The sequence below is a fragment of the Argiope bruennichi genome, chromosome 2 (genome assembly GCF_947563725.1).
Source record: "Argiope bruennichi chromosome 2, qqArgBrue1.1, whole genome shotgun sequence".
NCBI classification, from domain to species: Eukaryota; Metazoa; Arthropoda; class Arachnida; order Araneae; family Araneidae; genus Argiope; species Argiope bruennichi.
In genome coordinates, this window is record NC_079152.1 from 143088742 (window position 1) to 143112339 (window position 23598).

The 23598-nt window shown below is 28.2% G+C and overlaps 1 protein-coding gene across 2 annotated transcripts in view; it reads left to right on the plus strand.

The window, feature by feature from the left end:
- LOC129962115 (tyrosine-protein kinase transmembrane receptor Ror2-like) overlaps nt 1-23598 on the plus strand; it is a 224446-nt gene that overhangs the window by 182009 nt on the left and 18839 nt on the right. For both annotated transcript variants that reach the window (XM_056075848.1, XM_056075849.1), the window contains 2 exons: nt 1160-1284; nt 20198-20354. In XM_056075848.1, the coding sequence (XP_055931823.1) occupies nt 1160-1284; nt 20198-20354 (282 nt within the window). The remainder of the gene's footprint in view (nt 1-1159; nt 1285-20197; nt 20355-23598) is intronic.

Here is a 23598-nt window from a genome sequence, read left to right on the forward strand (position 1 = left end):
AGCAAACCAAATGGAATGTATGCTAAATAAATCTTTTTACTATACATAAATAATCAATTCAACCAACTATTAGATGATTTTTAAATATTCCTAGTTTTAAAAGTCTAAAATTTCAGTAATAATTCAGTAGTCACCTATCTATAAACAACTACTGCACTGTTGAAAATTGTAGAAACCTCATAAGCATGCATTATATAGAATAATAAAAATTGTATTGTTTACTCAGATTTTAATCAATAAATATCTGAAATAAATTATCTTCAGGACTTCTCATTTGAATTCTGTTAGCCATTTTGAAAGTTTTTCTTATTAATTTTTATTATATTTCCTGTGATAAAAATAGAAGATTGAGATTTTTTTAGAAGAACAAAAGGAAAAAAAAGCACTTATTTAATTTGAAAAATGCATCATAAAAACCTTTATTTTTTTTAATGAAATGACATATTTTATCTATTAAATAGCTTTTACTTATGAAATTTAATTTCTTGATATCGTTTATAATTAAACATAAAAGTGATTGTTCATCGCTATTTTATGAAAAAGAACACAATAAAAACCATTGAATTTAATTTTTACATTCACCAACACACGTTAAAATTATTTTGATTTTCATAAAAAAACTACAATAATATTTAATAAAAACATTTTCAGGAGAATCTTAATCAAGTTATTTCTAAAATCTTTCCTCTCTCATTTTAATAGATGTCACTTCATTCTTTAATTTTAAATAAGAAGAAAAAACATTTTTCTTTCTTACTTTTTTCTTCTTTTTTTGCGAAATCATTTTTACGAGCAGAAATAACAAGAAATTAGAAGCAGAAAAATCAAAATTCATCCGGCAGCAAACCTCTTTCTGTTATCTTAAGAGAAAACATATAAAGAAAAAAAATTAATAACATGACGTCGATTGAAACGACGAAAAACTTCAAACTCTCTAGTGCTTTTTCTTTCGTTTCCATCGAATTCTCGAAAACTTCAATAAAACTCAATAAATGAAGGAATTCACCAGCTCATAAACTGACAAAGAAGAGTCAGAAAAAAAAAATATGGTGAAAAAAATTTTTATTCTCAATTTATTCTTTTTCTTCTCCTTATGATATTGGGAGAGGAAAGGAATAAAAAAAAGTATTCCTCTTATTAATTAAATTCCTTTTTCCAGTTCCAGCTAAAGTAAGAGGTGGAAGGACAGTGTACAACGTCACGTGGGGTGCTCCTGTTATCCTTGAGTGCACAGCGGAAGGTGAACCACCTCCAGAAATTACGTGGTGGCAAAATGGCACACCCGTAAGTACTTCAGAATCTTCTAAGAGGTCCTGTTCTGTTAGTTTCGGAGAAATATTTATAATTGTGATGATAATTTTTTAATATTTAAGTGAAATTGAAGTGCAGAAAGCAGGATGACTAAGATAAGATTGTGAATGTCATTATATTTCTTTATCGAAAAAAATCGGATTTGATGAAATTTTTTTTAATTGATAAAATTTAGAATAATATTATTTTGTTATTAACTTATTGTTAGATTTAAGGAATAGAAACCAGATTTGGTTAAATTGCAAAAGGCATATGGTAAAAATGTAAGTCAAATATCAATCAAACCAGGGGGAACATGAATCGAAATTTTAATAAATTGTTGATTTGATATTAAATCTCAATTGTTGATTTGATATTTGATTCTCAATTTGATATTAAAAATAATAAGAAGTTCAGGAACCAAACAATTAAACTAAAATCGGTTTAAAATTTAAAGCAGACTGAAAAAAGTTTTTCGAAATGGCTATGAAAAATTTCAAAAACATTTATGTATAGGCACATTAAACATCTATCTTAAGTGTCTTAAATACTTGTGTTTTCAAAGAATAAAAATTAAAAATTAAAGAATAAAGGTAATGCGTGAATTTCTATTCATAAGTGTGTACCAAATATTCTTTCTGTAATCAGATTTCTGAGCAGAAAATTCAGAGCAGAAAGATCGCAATTAAGGATTTCATTTTTTAAAGCGCTCCAAACATCAACATGAAGTTAGACGTCGTTATTCTTTCAGTATATATATATATTTTTTGTTTGCACGAACTAGTACAGCTGTACTGCCATTAAGTCATTATAATTTAATTCCCCTTACTTTGCTAATCTTTCGGCTAGCTAATTAGCTTACAGAAAGTTTTAATTCTTTTCTTTTTATATCACCGAAAGTGTGGAGGCCATGATGGAAAACAAGAACATTAGACTTACTAGGTCAGATGAAAGAAGCCATTGAAAACTTCCAGTGGGCTCAAACGTTTTCCTCTTTAAAACAGAAAAAGCTCGTGTATTTAAAGGATATTTTGGATTTCGTCTAAGCTTCAGCTGAAAGTTAGACCTAACATTACAGCATTAAATAGATACTACTACATTTTATTAAAAAATTTCTATATAAGCGCACTAATCAGTCAGTGAGTTGTATCCGCAAATCGAATATCGTTGTAGTGATATATCTTCGTTGAGCTTTAAATTCTAAATTCTGGATTCTAGAATGAAAATAAAGACAGCCAATTTAATCTTTGCTCTGAACTTCTACTGCACATTATAAGAATTTTATGCTTCCATATCGTGCAACTCGCGAAATAAAGATTGTTGACGTATTCGAATGCTCAACTCTTTCAAAATCCTGTAACATGTCTGTTTTCAGGCATAATATATATTTAAACAATGATTCAAATCCGACAATTCTGTTTCAATCAATTTTAGTTCTGTTTAACGATTTAGGGCAATCAATTTGGTCTCCAGTTTTCTTAAAATGAGTTTAAGCTGAATGATTACGAAGTAGGACGGAATATATTTTAACAGGGCATTCGACATTCTTTAAAACAGATATAATTCGGAATGAAAGAAAGCTATTTTTGATAATAATTGAAAAACAGTTTTTTGTTTAGTTCCCTTTTAATAAATAAAATGTACTTGTATTTGTCAATATAAATAATATCACAATCATATAAAACTTCCAATATAATAAAATAATCACAAAATGAGGTGAAACATAATAATTTAAAATAATACACTTTTGATAAATAACGTCGGTGAGTCAGAAGAAAATGTAAACATAAATTCATAAATGGTCTCTCTTAAAATTTTAATTTCTACATTATAGTTTGTAGTAGATTAATAATTATTTGATTATTTATGTCTTATTAATTAATTTACATTATTATTTTAAGCACAACTAATCGATATGATTCTAAATAGGTTATACAATTTCTTTTACTATTTTTGAAATGTTACAAATATGATAAATAGGCTTCTATTATAGATGAGCAACTGAATGGAAAAAAGCTTAATGGGTTTTTTTTTTCTAATAAAAACTTTATTAAAACGAAATCGATTATTTTTTCCTTAAAAATAATTTTGATGTAATTTGATAATATAATAGTTTTTAATTTATATGCATTATGATTAGAATTAAAATATTCTTGTTCAAAGCACCGGAAAGAAAAATAATCATTAAAACATTCTTAGTGGAATACACTTCAGAACAAGAGAAAATGATTGGCAGCAGAATAAATTGAAATTAGCGGAAAGAAATCCCTGAAACTTTTTAGCGTGCTCTCTAATAAATGTATTTTTTCAATTAATAACCCCATGTTATTGGGAGCAATAGTTACGAAAAAGTCTATTAGAATGCGTTTGTTTTGGTGATGAATCGCTGAGATGTGCATCAGAAAAACGAATGTATATTTTGGATGCATTTGGACGCCTGTTTTCCGATCAATCAAAAGCAAAATTTAGCACAGAACTACAGTTATAATCACATGTCAAATTTCATATTGCGTATTTGAGTTTTTGAAAGTACAAACCGACTTATATTCAGCCTCTTAACGTATTAGGGGTATTAAGGTAATTTGACATTTATTAACACTTTAGATATTAATTAAATAATGCTGTTTAGACTAAATCTGTGCACTGAATTTTACACATCTTGCTCTCTTCATTTTGTAGTTATTATGTTAAGTTATATTTGGACATCAGAACTGACAGAATTCTTCGGATTGGATTCAGTTCAAAATCCATCCACAAGAAGACAGAAATATGCAAATTTGGAATAGAGACCATAAACCAAATTTCATCCTTTAATTTAAAACGATTTCTAGTTATCTTGTTTACAGGAATAATTCCAAAAATATGTTTATCAAACTCAAGGAGGTCCAAGAATTCTTCAAAATATCGAGCCCAAATTCTTTTACGGTTACAATCATTTCTATTTATATACTTCGTATACGAGAAAGTAAAAATAAAGAAGAAAAGAAACATCTGCGAAAACAGCGATATCACGGAGTTATTTTCTATATGTTATCTCATGTACATATCAAGTCATATGTATATAGCTGTACATTCGCATGTGCATAGCTGTCATTTGAGCAAAGAAAATTATTACTGTTTATTACACTTCTATTATCACTTGTAAACCACAAACAATATGAATCCTAATTATGATTGAATTACCATTTTACGATGATTGATACATTTTTTTTATAATAGGTATATTTACTGCACTAATAGTATCCTTTATTTCATTTTCTTTTTGCTTTCTTCGCTCCTTCTGTGTTCTCAAATGTATACCAATGGGGTCATATATTTCTCTCTCCAACGGGCCCAACTCAGAGACTTTATTCTATAAGGCAGATCTTAAGAGTTAGGTTTCAGTTCTCCATATATTCCAAAATACTGTAAATATTCACATTTAATAATATTTCATACACTGAAATCGTAGAGAAACGAGTAATATCTTTCTCGATTAGAAAACACTGAAACCTTAATACCCGTATCACTTTACAATTGCTGTAATGCAAAATAAAGAAGAAATTTCATATGTTTATTGTAACAGACAGAACAAGACCATATGCACCAAAAGACTTAGATGCAGTATACGGAAAAGGAAAAAAAATCCCCCATACAGCAATTCTGCTTCTTCTTCCCTTTTTCCATAATGTACCAGAGAGAGCTTAAGAGATTGGGGGCTTCGACAGACGACAATCCGATTACTCTGACGTAAACGGAGATCTTAGAGAGTACTTCCGTTCAGAATTAAGGGGCTCTTCTCCAATTGAACGAGGCCAGTGGGTAAAAAAGTCGATACGATCCATTTCTTCGTTGTCACTACCGCTACAACTCAAGAATACGTGTTCTGGTATAAGATTTCTTCTCTAAAAACATATGAGACATTGGGGATTTTTGACAGACGTCGTGAGAAATATATGAGATTTTTGCTTGCTTCTGTGCACATATAAATATGTTGTATTGTAGAAATTTGTAAATTCATGGAAATGCTGAAATGCACATGTTAATCTCAAATCTAAGTATGCCGGAATGCACATGTTAATCCCAAATCTAAGTATGTTGGAATGCACATGCTAATGCATGTCTAATCACAAATCACAAGTCTAATAAAAGGGCAAATGAAAAGTCCAAGTATATATAAAAATAACTATTTATTATAAGTGGCGGCTTTATTTTATAAAAAAACTCTACTATATACGCTTTGTTTAAGCACGATTGCCGACATTGTAATCCATTAAAATAAGAGTGGAGAAAGGGAAAGAATGAGCCAAAATAAATAATTTTATGGACTGCAAATTTCTGATGAATCTCGCGCCACACCGGAATGTAAAAAATATTGGAATCAGCAAGACTACTATCTGGCTTCTTGCTGGTTTTTTAAATTTAGGAATTAAGAATTAATTCAGAAATACATGAAGTTAGATCTGGAATGCCCATGTAAATCAGAAATGTAATAGTAGAGCAAATAAAAATTCCAAGTGTATCTAAAAATAACGATATATTCTAAGTAGTGGTTTTATTTTTTAAGGCCATTTAATATAAGTATTGTTGAAGAATTATTGTCAGAATTGCAATACATTTAAATAAGGATGCAGAAAGGAAACTAATAATCCAAAATAAATAATTTTAGGGACAGCAAATTTCTGGATGAAGTTCGAAAAAAGTATTTGAATCAGCATGGCTTTCTGTTTCTGGATTCTGGTTAATTTCTTAAATTTAAGAATTAAGAATTTAGGTAGAAATATATGAATTTAGATACTGGAATGTTAATCACAAATCTAATAATAGAAGATGAAAAGTCCAATTGTATCTTAAAATATTGATTTATTCTAATAAGCAGTTTTGTTTTAAAAAAAGCTATTTAATATAAGTCTTGTTGATGCATGATGGCCAGCATTGCAATACATTTAAAATAGGATTGGAGAAAGGAAAAGAATGAGGCAAAACAAATAATCTTACGCGCAGCAAATTTCTGGATGAAGTTCACGCCATACCAGAATGAAAAAATAGCAGAAGCCCCAGCACTTCTTGAGTCTGGCATTTTATTAACATCTTAAAATTGAAATTAAGTAGAAAGACTGCTTTCAATGAGTAGGATGTTGAGCAAAATTGTTTTTACAAAGTTTAGAAGATTTTTTTAAAAACAAATTATAAATATTAAGATAATACTTTCAGATGGTAATGATAACTTTCAAAAGCGATGTTTTTATAAATTTTAAATTTATGATACCAGATCATCTATTACCTGCATTTTGATTTCATTATCAAGAGATTGCTGGTTTGTGCCCTAAATTCTACAAAATATCTTCATGCATATACTTTAAACTTAGATTTAGGTCATTTAAACATATTCAAAACTCTTTAGCAAGAACAGTACGGTTTTTCATGTGTTTCATCTTATCATGGCTTAAAATTTCATAGTCTGTTCAGAACAATCCCATTCAAAATATATATATTACCATAATAATAATATTTAAATAATCTCAGCAAAATTTTTTTATTACTATTCAGAATATTAAGGAAAATATAAGAACGAATCGAATGAAAATGAAATAAGGATCACAGTATGAAATGACAAAATTTATCTTTACAAACAATCACCAACATTTCACAAGCACTTATCCCAGTTATTTACCAAGAAGTGGATAATTTCTAGAATTTACTTGAATGGGATTGAAATCTGTTTCGAACAGTGTCTGTGACTTCGCAATTCGAATTAAAACATTGCTTCGGTATCTTTTCCCATGGGACAAGCATATTAAAGTCACACCACAAAATATATACATTCCAGCACTTCCCAACAAGAATTTCGTCAACTTATTGAATGTGCAACTATTTATTTATTGTCATAAAGCTAAAATCTCTTCAAAGGATAATGAAATGATTGTACCAGTTCAGCACACGAGTCAAAAACAGTGAGTTTTTTTCTGTACATTTACACATTTGTCGATGTAATTCTTGAAATCTAACTACTCCTCTCATTAAAAAAATGAATAGTATATTATTCAATTTTTAATGAAGCAATGCCCTTGTTTTGTCGTAAACAGGTACGATACTAGACCAACTGCCAGTACCTTCTTGATGCCAAGTCTAACCTAACGTCTAAGATCTAGCCTACCTAAGGCAAGTCTATTCCTCAATAGAGGTTGGCTTTCTTAGCTCTCGTTCTACTTCTAATCACAGTTTTCATCATATTTACATGAAAATGCGCCACTGCTTCATTTCATTCCATCCATATTATAACGAAAACTCTTAGACAATATTCTCAACATTTGAGTTCAGTATTGCAGCGTTTAAGAAAGTCTATCTTTATTCTATTACGACATTTCATACACTTTTTTTTTATTAAACTAAGCCTGAACTAAAATGATAAAAATTTAAAAGAGTTCTACACAGTTTATTAAAGTGACATGTTGAATTAATGATTCTTTTTTACCTTTCCGTCAAGAATGTGAAAATTTTATCGTGTTTTCTTGAATTCTACATCAATTATTTAGCTCATAATATAAAAAGCGTAAATAATAATAAGCTATAAAATTAAGTAAGACATTTTTTTTTGTTCTCATCAAAATCTAATAAATTTCATTCCAAATAAAGTTTGAATTCACTTTTATTGACGAAACACACTTTATTGTTTACATTTGCTTCTTAAAACCCACCTTCTTTCAACATAAGCCCAAACAGTAATAAAATATTTACTGAAAACAAAATGTAGATCTATTTTATTTCACTGTAGTGTAATAATTCTTGATATTAATTAGCTAGCATTGTCTATATTATTACTCTAGGATTATGCGTTCTGCGTGGATAGCATAGATAAAATTAGTATTTAAGAAAATCTCTAAAAATTTTCACGGTTCGATGGTGTTTTTTATTCAAACATTTAATTGAAATCTATTGAAAATTAAACAACAAAGCAATCTAATTTTATAAAATACTTTTAATTTGTTTGCCAATCTTAATACTCCTCAAATTGTAATGATCTTATTTGTATGAAAGAAAAATCACCTCTAAGATCGTCTAGAAGCGATAAACTTATTTCGTAACTTTCATTTAAATGTTGTTTTACGTGTTAAAATGCAATCCAATTTTAAAAATATTAGCTCTCGTTCTACAGTAAGTTATTTTTAACACCAAAAGGCAATTGAAATAGTCATTTTTTTAAAGAAAAAATTATCCTTATTCGTCTTAATAATTCATAACTCATTACCTATTTCACACACTGTTTTCCATCTATTAGCGAAGAATTCTGCATTAAACAAGAATTTTGAACTTTGCCTATTGTTGCCGTTTTAAATTAAGATTCTTGGTCCTTGGGTAATATCAGTTACAAGTGCTTTCTGTTCTCTTGCTCTATAGAGTAAACTCAAGTTCTCTTTAATTGGTTTTCTCCAGGCACGCAACAATGAGTAATTTCTCCAGCTCACGCAATCATCAAAATCAAAGAGGATTATTAATGCGGCTCTTTTCGCTAGGCTCGCCTCTTGCTTTGCTTTAAGAACTCCAGGCAAATGTGGGAAACGCGCTCCATTGAATTTGAATGAATTGCAGGGGATGAATCGAAATTTAACTTGAGGACCATGTTTCTTTTTGACGTTTGCAAAATATGCACTATCACAAGGCTTTAGTGTAGTACTAAGTGTTCTTTTCGAATGTTGTAATAAATGGTAGGCTCTTATACTAATGCAATGTTCCAACTCTATTGAACGCTTGTAAAATTTTTACCAGTACAATCCATTAGACTATTATTCTGTGCTCCTCTCGAATGTTATAATTCTTGGCATCTTCTAATACTTATACATTATTCGGCTTTCTTTACGACGGTTCCAAAAACATTACCAGTTCAAGGTATTAGTGTAACATTCAGTATTCTTTCCTAAGTAGTATTCATTTTTTTAGTAAACGGTATCTTATACTAAGGCAGCGCTCTGAGTTCTTTCTAAACTTTTAATAGTACAAGGAGTTAGCTTATTACTGTGTGCTCTTTTCGAATGTTATAATGTCTGGCAACTTCTGATACTTATATATTACTAGCCGCCTTTGGCGACCAGCCGGTTCGCCAATCTTAGTGTTCGTTAAAATTTTAATAATTAAATATTTTATGCAATTCCAACTTCTTCAGCAAAATATTTTATTCTTCAGCAAAATATTTTAAAACTTCAAATTTTGATAGTCATATAATTCACTCATAATATTATAAAGGCCTTCAGTCATAACGTGATATGTATCTCTCTAATTTTCTGTTACCCCTCGTAGAATTTATGCTTTAAATTAAAGTGTAAAGGATTTATCTGCAATTAATATAACAATATTTTTTACTGAAACAAAGCATTTTTTTAATAATATGATTACTGATAATAGAGTCACTGAGCGTTTAAACTTTATGGGCACTAAAGAATATCTTTCTTAATTTATGTAATATCTCAAGCATTTGTCAACAAAATTTTCTCAGATTCATCATGAATGGATCGATTCATTAACAATGTTTCATTTTAAATGCATCAAACACTCAGAAAATAAAATGAATCGTTTAAAATAATCTGTCGAAAACAGGTTTAAAAAAACTACTTAAAAAACGATGTACTTAAAACTATAAGCATATATAAAAATATATATATAACTAACATAAATACAATTTAATTACAAAAGCATGCAACTAACCTAAAAATAATTTAAATCATTGAAAACAGGTTAAAAAAAACTACTTAAAAAACGACGTACTTAAAACTATAAGCATATATAAAAAATATATATATAACTAACATAAATACAATTTAATTACAAAAGCATGCAACTAACCTAAAAATAATTTAAATCATTGTAAACAGGTTAAAAAAAACTACTTAAAAAACGATGTACTTAAAACTATAAGCATATACAAAAAATATATAACATAAATACAATTTACTTACAAAAGCATACAACTAACCTAAAAGTAATTTAAATCGTCCGTTGATAATGGTTGCCATGCCAACGATCAGAACACAGTGCGCATGCGTGAATTTTCTTCGCCTTTTACGTAACGCAAATGCGTGAATTTTTCTACGCCAGTTGGGGTAACGCTATGAAGATTAGACATTTTTAATTTCCTTTATTCTGTGCTATTTTAATTCAAAAGTACTTCAGAATGAATCTGAAACATGGATTAATTAACAATGTTTAATTTTAAATGCATAAAACATTAAGAAAATAAACAGAATCGTTTGAAATAATCCGCCGAAAAATCTTAACCCTAGCCTCATTACTGTTGGGAGAAAAAAAGAACTAAAGCCTAAATCATTTGGCGTTGGGGAAAATTGAAGATTTTTTTGGCGGAAAAGTTGGCGGTGGGAAAATGGAAGATTTTTTTGGCGGGAAAGTTAGTTTTTAATTAATAATTGACTACCCCTAACATTTAGGGGGATGAAAAATAGATGTTGGCCGATTCTCATAGATACCGGATAAGCACAAAAAATTTCATCAAAATCGGTCAAGCCGTTTCGGAGGAGTATGGCAACGAAAACTGTGACACGAGAATTTTATATATTAGATTAGATGTTCTTTCGGATGTTCCCAAAAAATTAACAGTTCAAGATATTAGTGTAACATTCAATATTCTTTTCAAAGCTTGCAATATATAATATCTTCTGGTACTTACAAAAAATTAAGTATTCTTTTCGTGAGTTAGCAAAATATTCACCAAAAAATGACATTGTTGACAAAATGTCAAATGATACAGTTTGATAAAAAGGACAAAGTTGGTTCAGAGTTGAAAGTGTTCATTACAATCAGTAGTAGCCTTACGTTCAATGAATAGGTCGTATACTTTACTTTCCCACCGAAATATTTTAGACGTAAATTAAAAAAAACAACAACACTTTTATTGATTTTGAAATAAAGCAAAATATATGTCATATATTCTCTGGTCCAAAAAGTAAAACTGAGAATAATTAAAACTGAAAATAATAAATCGTAGTTACTTGCATTGAAAATAAGTTCTAATATATTTTAACACTCGGTTTCAATGAGAAAAATTACGTTCCTTTCTTAAACTAAAAATCAAAGAATTTATTCATTTATTAGGGGTTCTACTTCATATTTATACCTCGAGAGTCAAAATACAAACGTCAGAGCTAACTAGTGAAATTTTTCTGAATATATCATTTTGATTATTCTTTCATACATTTTAGGACATGTTTATTGAAAGAAGAATGTAATTTTAACTAGAAAATTATGATTACTGCAATGTCAGTTCTTTCTTTCTGCGATTTCAAAATTCACCACCCGTTAACAATATTCTCTCAAAATTTTGATTTGAAGTTTGCAATCTTGCTCTACTTTTTTTTCTGTATTTGGAATACAATAATAGATTCATGCTGTCTCCAAAAAGTAGAGCAATTTAAATCCCATAACTACAGAGAATGCATTTTCTCTCCTCACCTCCCCTTCCGGGTTTCTAACCATATTATCTTCTGACTTTGAATTCGATGAGGCAAAGCCTTAATAATATAGGGTTTGCTATCCCCAGGTGGAGAAGTAGTTTTTAAACCCTTAGGTTTATATTGATTCCACGTATGAATCCCATCAAATCACAGGGTAAAAATTAATTTATTTATTAAAAAATAATAAAAACAATTTTACGTAAAAGTTCTCCATATTTATCAAAAAAATCCAGTTTGTTTTGTGATTTTCACAAAATCTTGATTACTTTCGGTAGTTATTTTTAGTAAGTGATTTCTCTGATAAGCATCTTCTTAAAGCTTTCTGTTATTTGAAGAATATTTTTATTCCAATTATAACCATAAAATAATTTGGTAGTAGTTTTTAAGACTGCTTTAAAAAATTGCACTTTATAGATACTATATTAATATTATTTAGGTGTTATACTAACTCAAATTTCTTAAAAGCTAAAATAATACGATGGCAGATACCTAATATTTTTTACAACAAACAATCTCAGATTATTTTTCATTTCATAATAGCATATATCGATTACTTTTCAGTGCCTTTTTATTCCTGTTTTCAAGCTAATTCTTCATATAAATCTATACATTTAATTCATTACCCAATTTTTTAGAAAAAGAATTACCATTAAAAATCCATTGAACTGAATTGAACTGAACTAAAACCCAGTTTAAGTAGCAAACTAATAATGTTGATTTATTTTCAAATGAAATTTATGAGTACTTTCCATGATTACTTTCTTTAATGCTTTCAGTATTGGCAAACAGCCATATATATTCCCAGCAAAACGAAACAAGAGATTATCTGCACCCATTCAATTCATGAGTCATTTTAAACACATTGGGTTATTTGTTTTATTTAGCGTTCCCATCGCTTCTCAATAAATTTTTTCAAACTTTATTTCTTAATAAAATGTTTATTTCAAACACATAAAGAATATTTACCTTCTTTTATAGTTTTTTTTTTTTTGAATATTGAATCCAGATTTTTAAATTTATGTGATTACTTTTACAAAAGAAATTTTCAAATGATCGTTTCCTTGCGTATACTAAAGAATTTGGAAAAAAATGTAATTTATTAAAATTTATTTCCATAGAAAAATTTGTTGTATATAATAAAATTGTCGATGTCGGCGTCCTGGTATTGGGGTAGCGTCTTCCCCGTGATCTGGGCTTCCTGGGATCGAGTCCCGGTTCAGGCATGGTTGTTCTTCATCTGCTCTATCTTTGAGATGTGTGAATGTGCCCCCTTGTAAAGAGGGGTTGTGCAAGCCAATATGATGCGTGAGTAGCAAAATCGTACTCTTGGCCCTAGTTGGCGCTACTAAAAACAAGAGACGCCCTCTCTCGGCTTAAAATCGCTGAATTTGAAATCAGCAGGCTTGTCAATGGCAAGTGCCATCAAAAACAACAACAACAAACTTGTTGACATACAGTAGTATAAATATTCTCACAAAATTTCACTTTGAAGTACAAGACTTTAGAAAAAGTGATTTTGAACTATCTAAATTTTAATTATAAAGCAGCATGTAACGGTCTATAACAAATAAATAATAAGGAATTCACTTCTTAAATTTTATCCGCATTACATAATATATTAAACAACAAAATTAATAAATAGAGCTTCAAAAATTATATAAAAAGATGGTTAATTCACTTTCTAAGTTTAATAAATTTTAACTTCACATAATATTATTATCAGATTAAATGAAAGGTAATGCAAATGGTTTGAATTGCTATGGTTCTTGTATAACATTCTGAAATGATTTCTGAAGTTATAAGAAAGTGAACTATAAATTTAATTCAGCACAGAGAGGAAAGCGAACGTTTAGATAGATATTAGTTATATTCTCATTTAACTGTGGCGTATAGTAACAATAAGGTGAAACAGTTTTAGCAAATTGTTATTTCACGAAAATTGTTTAATTTCCTATTAATTGTTTCAGATTTTACTACACAAATATTATTGTAACCCTAATAGGGCAAAACTGATAAATCAGCCTATAGAAAAACTAATAAGATCAACAACAAAAACATATATTTAAGCTTTTTTTTTTTTTATCCTTTCCTAGTTTTCCAATAGTAAACTGTTCTATTGTCTCTGAAATTTTATTTTATATTATTTACTATGAATTTTATTTGGTTTTATATATGTTGCAGATTTTTTTCAATATATATCTACACTTACAATTAATCCCTTCCTTGAATTAAAGTTCAAATTTTTCAAGTTACTTCATTACAATTCTTTATTAAATTTATTCTACACGTGATGTAGAATATAATTATGCACTCTTACATAAGATGTTGCTTAACGCGTAGTGCATTTAAGTATTCTTATATATGTACGTAGCACTACATATAATATGATTAAGTACTCTTACATACCAAGTAACACTACATTTAATATGATTACGTACTCTTACATGCTACGTAACACTACTTATAATGTGATTAAGTATTCTTACTAACAATAAGACATAACATAATGTATCATGCAATCAAGTACTTTTACATGCGAAATAACATTACCTGTAATATGATTAAGTATACTTACATACGACCTAACACTCCATATAATATGATTAAGTATTATTATATACTACGTAACACTGCATATAACATGATTAAGTACTTTTACTAATAATAAGACATAACATAACTCTTATATACGACGTAAAACTACCTATAATATGATTAAGTGCTCTTACATACGACGTAACACTAATACTAATATGATTAAGTAATCTTATATATGTCGTAACGCTTATAATATGATTAAGTAGTCTTACTAACAATAAGATATAACATAACGAGTCATGCAATCAAGTACTCTTAAATACGATGTAACACTATTTTTAATATAATTAAGTACTCTCACTAACAATAACATGATTTGTAATTGCGTGCTTTTGCACACCCATTCTTGCATATTAAGCATCGAGGCAATTCTTGCTCAGTAATTATTTGTGGTGAATCCACGAAATAGAGTTCTATTTGACTTTCGCTTGTAAAAATCAATACTCAGCTTTTACAATAAATTCCTTTCTCTCTCTCAGCCTGCACAATCTATCACAACTGTCCATAAATCTCACTGATTCCCAGCAGCACTGTGAGCAATGCCCCTCATCCATAAGGAAAGAAGCGAAAAAGAGAATCATTCGCTCGAAATATCTATCAACGCTCAAATAAAAGGAAGATGAATAAGGACGGCATTTCCGTGACTCGAGCGATTAGTTTCTTTTTCAGCAAATAAGGAAGCATGCTAGAAATGTTGGGTAGAATAATTTATACGAGAATTTTTTTCATAACTGTGACAAGTCTTCCTAGATCTGGAAGACCAAAATACTACAACCTACTCAGTGACAAATCTTCTTATATCATTCTTTTGACTCTTTCTCTAGAAACGGAATGTAAAAACTGAGCAGAATAAAAGAAGTGGATTCCTTCATTTAAGCTGCTGCTATCGTTTCTATACAAGCTTTTATTGATCTTGATCTCTTTCATGTTTACAAACATGAAATTATTTTTAATTCACTTTAGATTAAATTCGAATGATTTAAATTCTGCATCATTGTGCATTACTGTTAAATTCTTACTTTTTAGAGAACTATAAATTAAGCACTTAATTTTTCCGCAAAATTGTTCCGCAATTTCCGCAATATATCCTCATCAAATGATTTCTTAAAAAAATATTTTGAAACTTCTATGATAATTATAATAATGCACTATTAAATATAATTAAAATTATAAAATATATTAAAGTAAAATAAAAAAGCATTTCAAAAAATAAGTTTTCAAACATTTTTTATTGATTAATAAGTAACACATGCCATCACAATTTTCCAAATTTTACAAAAGAAGGAAAGAAACTGAATTCTTCACAACCTAAAAGAATTTTTTTTTTTTTTTTATTGTTTTCATATAGCAACTCGAATCAGAAAGGAAAAACACCTAAAATCATCGTTATTAGTTACGAAAAATTCAATCGTTTCTTCATCTTGCAAAATTTGGAATTTAACATATTCGCACTTAAGAAAATTGTCAATTTAAATTGTCCAAACACTATTTAAAAGATAATTTGAGCGAGATAAAGTTAAAAAATAAAATAGCAAAAGGGAAATATTACTCCATCTCTATATCAACCAAAAAGCGAAGTATCGATAAGTAAGCGAAAAAAAAAGACAGAAGGAATTAAATCGGTTTCCAAGTATAGTTTTATTTATGTTGAGAGAGAGTCCAACAGAATATAACAGATAAGTTTATAATGACCTTTTTTTTTTTCTTTGGAAAAATGTAAATTTTAAAACTACGCTTTATGTTTTTAATATTAAGATTATAATTAATAAAAATTAGCTTTTATTTACCAATATCTTCATCAATTATCATAAGATCGCAATTTAAAATACGAAAATATATGAAAGGATATGTAAAAGTATCTTTGAATATTTACCAAAAACAACCTTCACATCATCAGTTAGGTGAAAGCAAATATCCACACAGTTCATATATTTTTCCAAGTAATGATGTTTGCAAATTATATAAAGATAATTCATTATATAAGAATTTGTGTATCGAATAATGACTTGTTTCGGAGAATGATTAAGATTGAAATGTCATTCGAACCGTTTCAAACCGCAAATAAATTTCAATAACATTCTGAATAATTTCGAATTATTTATTTTTTACTAGCCGCCTTTGGCGACCAGCCGGTTCGCCAATCTTAATGCTCGTTAAAATTTTAATGATAAACTATTTTATGTAATTCCTACTTTAATAGCTTTTTCATTAAAATATTTTAAAACTTCAAATTTCAATTCACTCAGAATATTATAAAGGCCTTCAGTCATAACGTAATATGTATCTCTCTAATTTTCTGTTAGCTCTCGTAGAATTTATGCTTTAAATTAAAGTGGAAAGAATTAATCTGCAATTAATATAATAATATTTTTTACTGAAACAAAGCATTTGTTTTTATAATATGATTACTGAAAACAGAGTCACTGAGCGTTTAAACTTTATGGACACTAAAGAATAACTTTCTTAATATATGTAATATCTCAAGAATTTGTCAACAAAATTTTTTCAGTTTCATCTTGAGCAGGTATATTTATTAACAATGTTTAATTTTAAATGCATCAAACACTAAGAAAATAAACAGAATCGTTTAAAATAATCGGTCGAAAACAGGTTAAAAAAATTACTTAAAAAACGATGAACTTAAACTAACATAAATACAATTTAATTACAAAAGCATGCAACTAACCTAAAAATAATTTAAATCGAGTCCGCTTCCGTTGAAATGTAAACAATCAGAATACAATGCGCATGCGTGAATTTTCAACGCCAGTTGCGGTAACGCAAATGCGTGAATTTTTCTACGCCAGTTGGGGTAACGCTATGTAGATTAGAAATTTTTAATTTCCTTTTATCTGTTTTATTTTAATTCAAAAGTACTTCAGAATAAATCTAAAAGATGGATTAATAAACAATGTTTGATTTTAAATGCATAAAACATTAAGAAAAGAAACAGAATCGTTTGAATGAATCAAAGGATTCATGAATGCAATCGGCCGAAAAATGTTAGCCCTAGCCTCATTGCTGTTGGAAAAAAAACATGAAGCCTTACTCATTTGGCGGTGGGGAAAAGGAAAGGATTTTTTTGGCGGAAAATTTAGTTTTTAATTAATAATTAAAATTTCAAAAAAGGGACCCCAGGTGCACATTCCCGACCTCCAAGGTATACACGTACCAAATTTGGTAACTGTAGGTCAAATGGTCTTTCCTGTAGAGCGTCACCACACGCACACACACATACACATTGAGCTTTATATATATGCATAGATAAACATACCATCATCAGTGCTACATGATTCTTAAGATCTAACCCGAAACATTCTTCGATTCAAAGAATGCGCAGCTTTTAACGTTATTTCATTCGAACAGAAATCTAATAGAACAACTTTATGCTTATGATCAAAAGTTTCACTGGCCTCATATCTTATTCATATTTAAATCGGGGGATTAATTCTTTAAGTAAGCCATGAGTTAAAAACTATCTCGTTTAATGTCAACAAGAGCAGCTGATTTTATTCTCTTTCTAAAAACAATAAACGGCGCGCAGAATGTGTTCTCAACAAACCATCTGCCCACTCATTACAAATGCGCATAAATTAAACTTAATTTTTAGTTGAATATGGCGCGAACTTAATATCATCAGTTGGGTAAACAAACGGGAAACTTTTATTTCCATGTCCGTCGACATAAATTCGAGGGAGATCTCGGTTCAAAATTAGAAAATAAGCGAACTGCAAAGTGAAAGCTAATTGCAGTAGTTACAAGCAGCGTCTTTATTTGCGCGCAGAGAAGTCTTAATTATGTGAAGAGTATTTATGCTGTCAGCTATTCTGACACACAGCATTGCTCTGCACACTCTTAATATGTGTTAAAAGGTGTTTGAGAGAACAGAAGTCCATATATTATTTGGGATGCACTTAACTTTGACTTCCAAGTAAGTGAAAAGTTGTTTTTAAAAGCAAGAATGCGAATACATTGGGTGCTGGAAAAGATAAACGCATTTGGACTTTTCCTTAAAAGCTAATTAAACTCAAATAACTTGTTTTCATAAGTGCAGGGTAGAGTTTTCGAAGTACAATGCTCCCATTTAAAGAAATGTTTTGTCGTAAAATCGTAAATGTTTTATAGCTAGCAATAGTTTCTCCTTTAACTGTGCATTAGTTTCCATTGTCTGTAAATGTTTTAAAGAATAAATAGTAACCAATAGGAATATAAATTATATATTTAACTCATTCCGTGCCCTTTAGCGGTTATTTATTAATTCAAATGATATTTAAATTTATCACACTTAAAAATATATTTCACTTTTTATAAAACCAAAATTTCTTTTTTTTTCTTTTTTTTAACAGTAAAATAGAATTTTTCTAGTAAAAATAATTGAACAATTATCCCGCGTTTGATTAAAAAATGATTAATATTTAATACTTGCCGCAAACTAGGGTTTGAATGTTTTTCAAACCCGGTTTTAAAAAAAACTATTTTTTAAAGTAAATTTGTCACATTTGAAAACCGGTATTTAAATTTTAAAAAAATCGATTTAAAAAATTCATATTATTATGTAACAATTAATTTGTGTTAATTTTTTGTTAAAAATTAATAAGTTATCTGGAAAGATATTGTCTAGAATATTTCCAAATTCTTATGTGGAAACTGATTGTGATGAAGAGCAAATCGAAGAAACTATTCATCAGATTAATCCCTTTTTAAAAGAAGCCATGAAAAAATCAATTCATAAGTTTCTTGAAGACCCTGAAGAAAAACTTACAAACCCAATGACACTGAAAGCTGAATTTTCATTATTTGATTTGAGGTAACGAATAAAAGAACAAAAAAATTTACATTTGTCATTTGATGCCATGAAAACTATAAAGCCAAGCTCAGTAGCTAGTGAACGAGTATTTTCAATCTCAGGCAATATTCTGTCCAAAATAAGAACAAGACTTAACCACCGCTCAGTGGATATTTTATGTTTTTTTTAAATCCTATTTTCTTAGGAGAAATTAAATTTAGCGAAAATAATATAAATATTATTTGAAATTTTTGTTGGAGCTTTCGTTATTTTCTGTAAGTAATATGTATATGTAAGCATTAATTTTTTTTAATATTTTGATTTTGGTTTTGATACTGATTTTGTTTATTTTTATTTTATATAAATTAAATAAAATATTTTTACCTATTTTATTTATTTATTTATTTTTTGACAAAAATTCGAAACCCGGCTAAAACCGGTTTTTTAGAAATAAAGAATTTGATAACCGGTTTTTGTATAAACCCTACCCGACACAAATATTCATATTTTATTTCAAATATGTTTAACCCTTTGCATTCGAATGGTGACTCTCACTCACCATTCAAGACGGCGTATAATTTTGACATTTTAATTATTTATTTTTAAATTTTGATTGTTAAAAACGGATACAGAATGAAAAAAGGCTGTAGATTAATTTTTCAAAGAAATTTGACAAAACAATTTTGTATATATATTTTTCAGAACAATAAACAAATTTTTGTATTAGGTGAATAATTATGCATCGAATTACTTTTCTGAGTGCAAAGGGTTAATTTTGACTTTCAATTAGGAGAAAGTATAATTTTTGAAATGACAAAATGAAAATGCGTTTCTTGTTGAAGAAGAAATAAACGCATTTGGACTTTTTATTTAATTCTAATTACATTCTAATGAATTGTCTTTGAAAATTTAGGGTGGAATTTTCGAAATTTGTGCTTAGTTAATTTCGATGAAACATACCCATCACTGAATACTGCACACTAAACATTCTTTATATTTTATGAACAATTACAATTTTGAATTAAATTATAAATCCTTTGAATATTGTAGTACGCATATTTTAACTTGGATATATTTTTTTCAGCTTCGAAGTGATGAGCCGACACTTTCGCATTCCATGCTAACTATCAACGCTACGGAGAGTACAATGTACTTGTGCCGATCCACAAATTTCATGCGAAGTGCAAATTACACGGTTACAGACAGTAAAGATTTTCACATTTTCGTCCTCACAAAATCAGGTAAGATTTTGGTTCAACTTTTGCATTTCTAATTTTTTTTAAATCTTCCGATTTGATTTATTTTCATTTGCTTGCATTTTCATTAATATTCTTTGCACTAGAAAATTAATCTCAGAACCTATGAGAGTGTGTAATAAATATTTCACAAAAACTGTTTTTTACTATAGTGTAAAACACAGATAATACTATTTGGAGAATAATATAACTATTCCCTACGTGATAGAATTCTAAAATCATATGAGAATGCTTATTATTATTATTTGAAGCAATTGTATTTTTAAATAAGAAGAATGATATGATCACATTGCCTGCCTTTTTATTCTAAATTATGGGGGCATAATATATATATATATATATATATATTCTTAACATTCTCATGTTATGCTTTCATTTGAATCAATCAACGAGTCAAGTCATTATTTTAATCATTCAACGATCCTCTCTATCAAAAGCCATTATGAATAGAAATTAAGATATGAATAGTAATATGCATAGTTTGATCAATTTTGCTACAAAAGTGTGAAAATTTTTGTTCAAATAGTTAAAATTATTAAATAATAATTAGTAATTTATAAAGTATTTTTTCTAAATATCACTAACAGAACTGGGATATAGCAGAACTATGTAATGTATAAAAATTTAGACCATTTAATTATTTTTTAGTATTACATTATTGACTTCAACAGCATGCAATATAATTCTTCACATCGTTTAAAATATTTTTCCAACTGGAAATATATTTCTATATTTAATTGTGTAGAAATTCGTTGATGACACACGAGAAGAGTGAGCATTGTGTATATTATATGTACTCTTACTATTTATACACCATTTTGTATATCAATGAATTAAAATTTCTATTTAAGTACAATCCTTGGCAAATATGTTATTTGCAAAATTTTTTTTTAAGCTGTTGTTTTAGATAAAATTTATTAATCAATTTGAGTCTAGCAATAACAGAAAACTTCCCCTTCAAACGGACAATGAAAAACTAATCGTCATTTATATCAGAATCCCTTGTTAATAAAATATCCTAGATTCACACACTACTTTTCTATATTCTCTTCATTTGCTTTAAATACCTAAAAATTTTTAATCTTAATATAAATTAATTTACATTAAATACCAAATTGATTTAAATTAAATACAAAACTTTCTAAGTCTTAAATTTAATTAAAATGATTAATATTTTTCGTTTAATGAAAGGATTAAATATTACTTTTACCTTATTTGCAGCCAAAAAAAAGAAGGAATTAAACCTTAATATTTTTTCAACAATGAATTTTGTTTACACGTAATGGGATTTTCCATTTATATAAGTTTCAAGATATTTTCTTTAAAAAAAATTGGAGTTCTTTCTATCTTCCCTCAATATTTTTATCATTGAGATTAAGTCAAAATATTTTTTATCAAAATATTTCAGAAAAAAAAGTCAATATTTTGAGAAAAATGTATAAAATATGCCATGTTTTTTCGCAAAATAATGAAAGTAAAAAACAACTCCGATATTTTTTTAAATCATTATTAATCTCTTAGAAATACTTCCTTCGCCATTAAAAATTTCTTTACTTTTTTGTTCTGTTTTAATTAATACAAGATGTTCGAAAAATTTCCCTTAAAACACTTTTTGGAACATTCATTAATTCAAAACGACTTTTTAATTGCTTTCTTGCTTCCAAAAAAGCCATCGGCGATCTATTAAACATCTTTCTTGGTCAATTCATTATTGCTTAATCATAAGTGTTGAAAACTCCTAGGAATAAGAAATAAAAATGATGGCAAACATTCTTAAAATAGAAGAAAACGAAATGGCTCCTAAATACCTATTAAACCTGAATTTAAAGCTCGCCAACTTGGCGCAGAACTTGTACGTTTTCCATCAAAGGTGGTAAGGGGCCAATTGCTTGTTGATGGATGAGACAAATAACCAAAAGAATCATCGACTGCGCCAGATGGTTCTGAGATCCCGATTGATTAATAACGTCTCGTTGGTATAAAACTTTCGCCAGCAATTGCAGCAGATGTTTGGTAACCGGGAGGATTCTCTTTATGATTACAATTATTTCAAACTTCTTTCGGTGACATTTTAGGAATAAAGGAAACTTTGAATTTAACTAACTTTTAAATTTTGTATTAATATTTGTGATATTAATAAAAAATTTATTTTTACTAAGTATATGGTGAATGGATTCGGAATATTTGCAGAGTTTATATGATATATTCAATTTTTATATATACTTTTGAGATTTGAAAATTATAGTATATTTTGTTCCAATAAAAGGGTGATCTACTTAATGTAATATTTAAATATTAAAAAATTCTTTATTTCAGTGCCAAAAGTACAAATCTTATAATTTTGTTATTTAATTCCCGTAAACAAAAGTTTGCCAACAATTATATCATGATTTTTTATGAAGAAATTAAAAATACTACAACATATCTTTAATCATTTAATAATAATAATAAGATGCAAAGCATAGTTAAGAAATTAAACGAGTCATTAAAGACTTTTTCGTATTTTAATCTCTGCTTGTTGATTTTAAGAAATAAATATTTCCTAAAAGAACTATTTCATTTCAAATGTTGTGTGATTTATGTGAGTACAAAATCTAACAGAATTATTTATAAATATATGATTATGTTTTACGAATTAATCATTTTTGAATTGTACTTTTAGTAGCAATATTATACATGAATTTTTTTACATTTAAATGTGCACCACAAAATACAACATATAGTGAATCTGTATATTTTCATGTCACATCATTGTTCAAAAGACATTTGAACTATGATGATTGTCTTAAGGAAACAGTCTTATATTCTAATACATTTCATGCATTTTGAAATCGACTTTGATTTAAAGATACATAAAAAATGTTATGTGTATCTTGCAAAATTCGTTCCCAATCGTTATTTTTCGTTAGCTTTCAATGTGACAAAATCTTTAGTGTAAAGAAATAAATATTCCGTTGCTCGGCTATATTTTCTTTTTTGCTCTAACTAATATCTCCACCCTCTCTTGATGAACATAAATTTTACAAGCCCTGAGATACATTAAAGAATTTTACTTACCAACGCGTGCATCCAAGAGTAGATAGCGCACCAGTAACTCATTAAGATTCCACATGAAGTTGAAATAATTTATTGAAATCACTATATAGATAGATCTATCTTTTTTTAATTTGTAATAATAGGTAATTTTAATTTGTAAAATAATAGGATGATATTGAAGATAAATTTATTT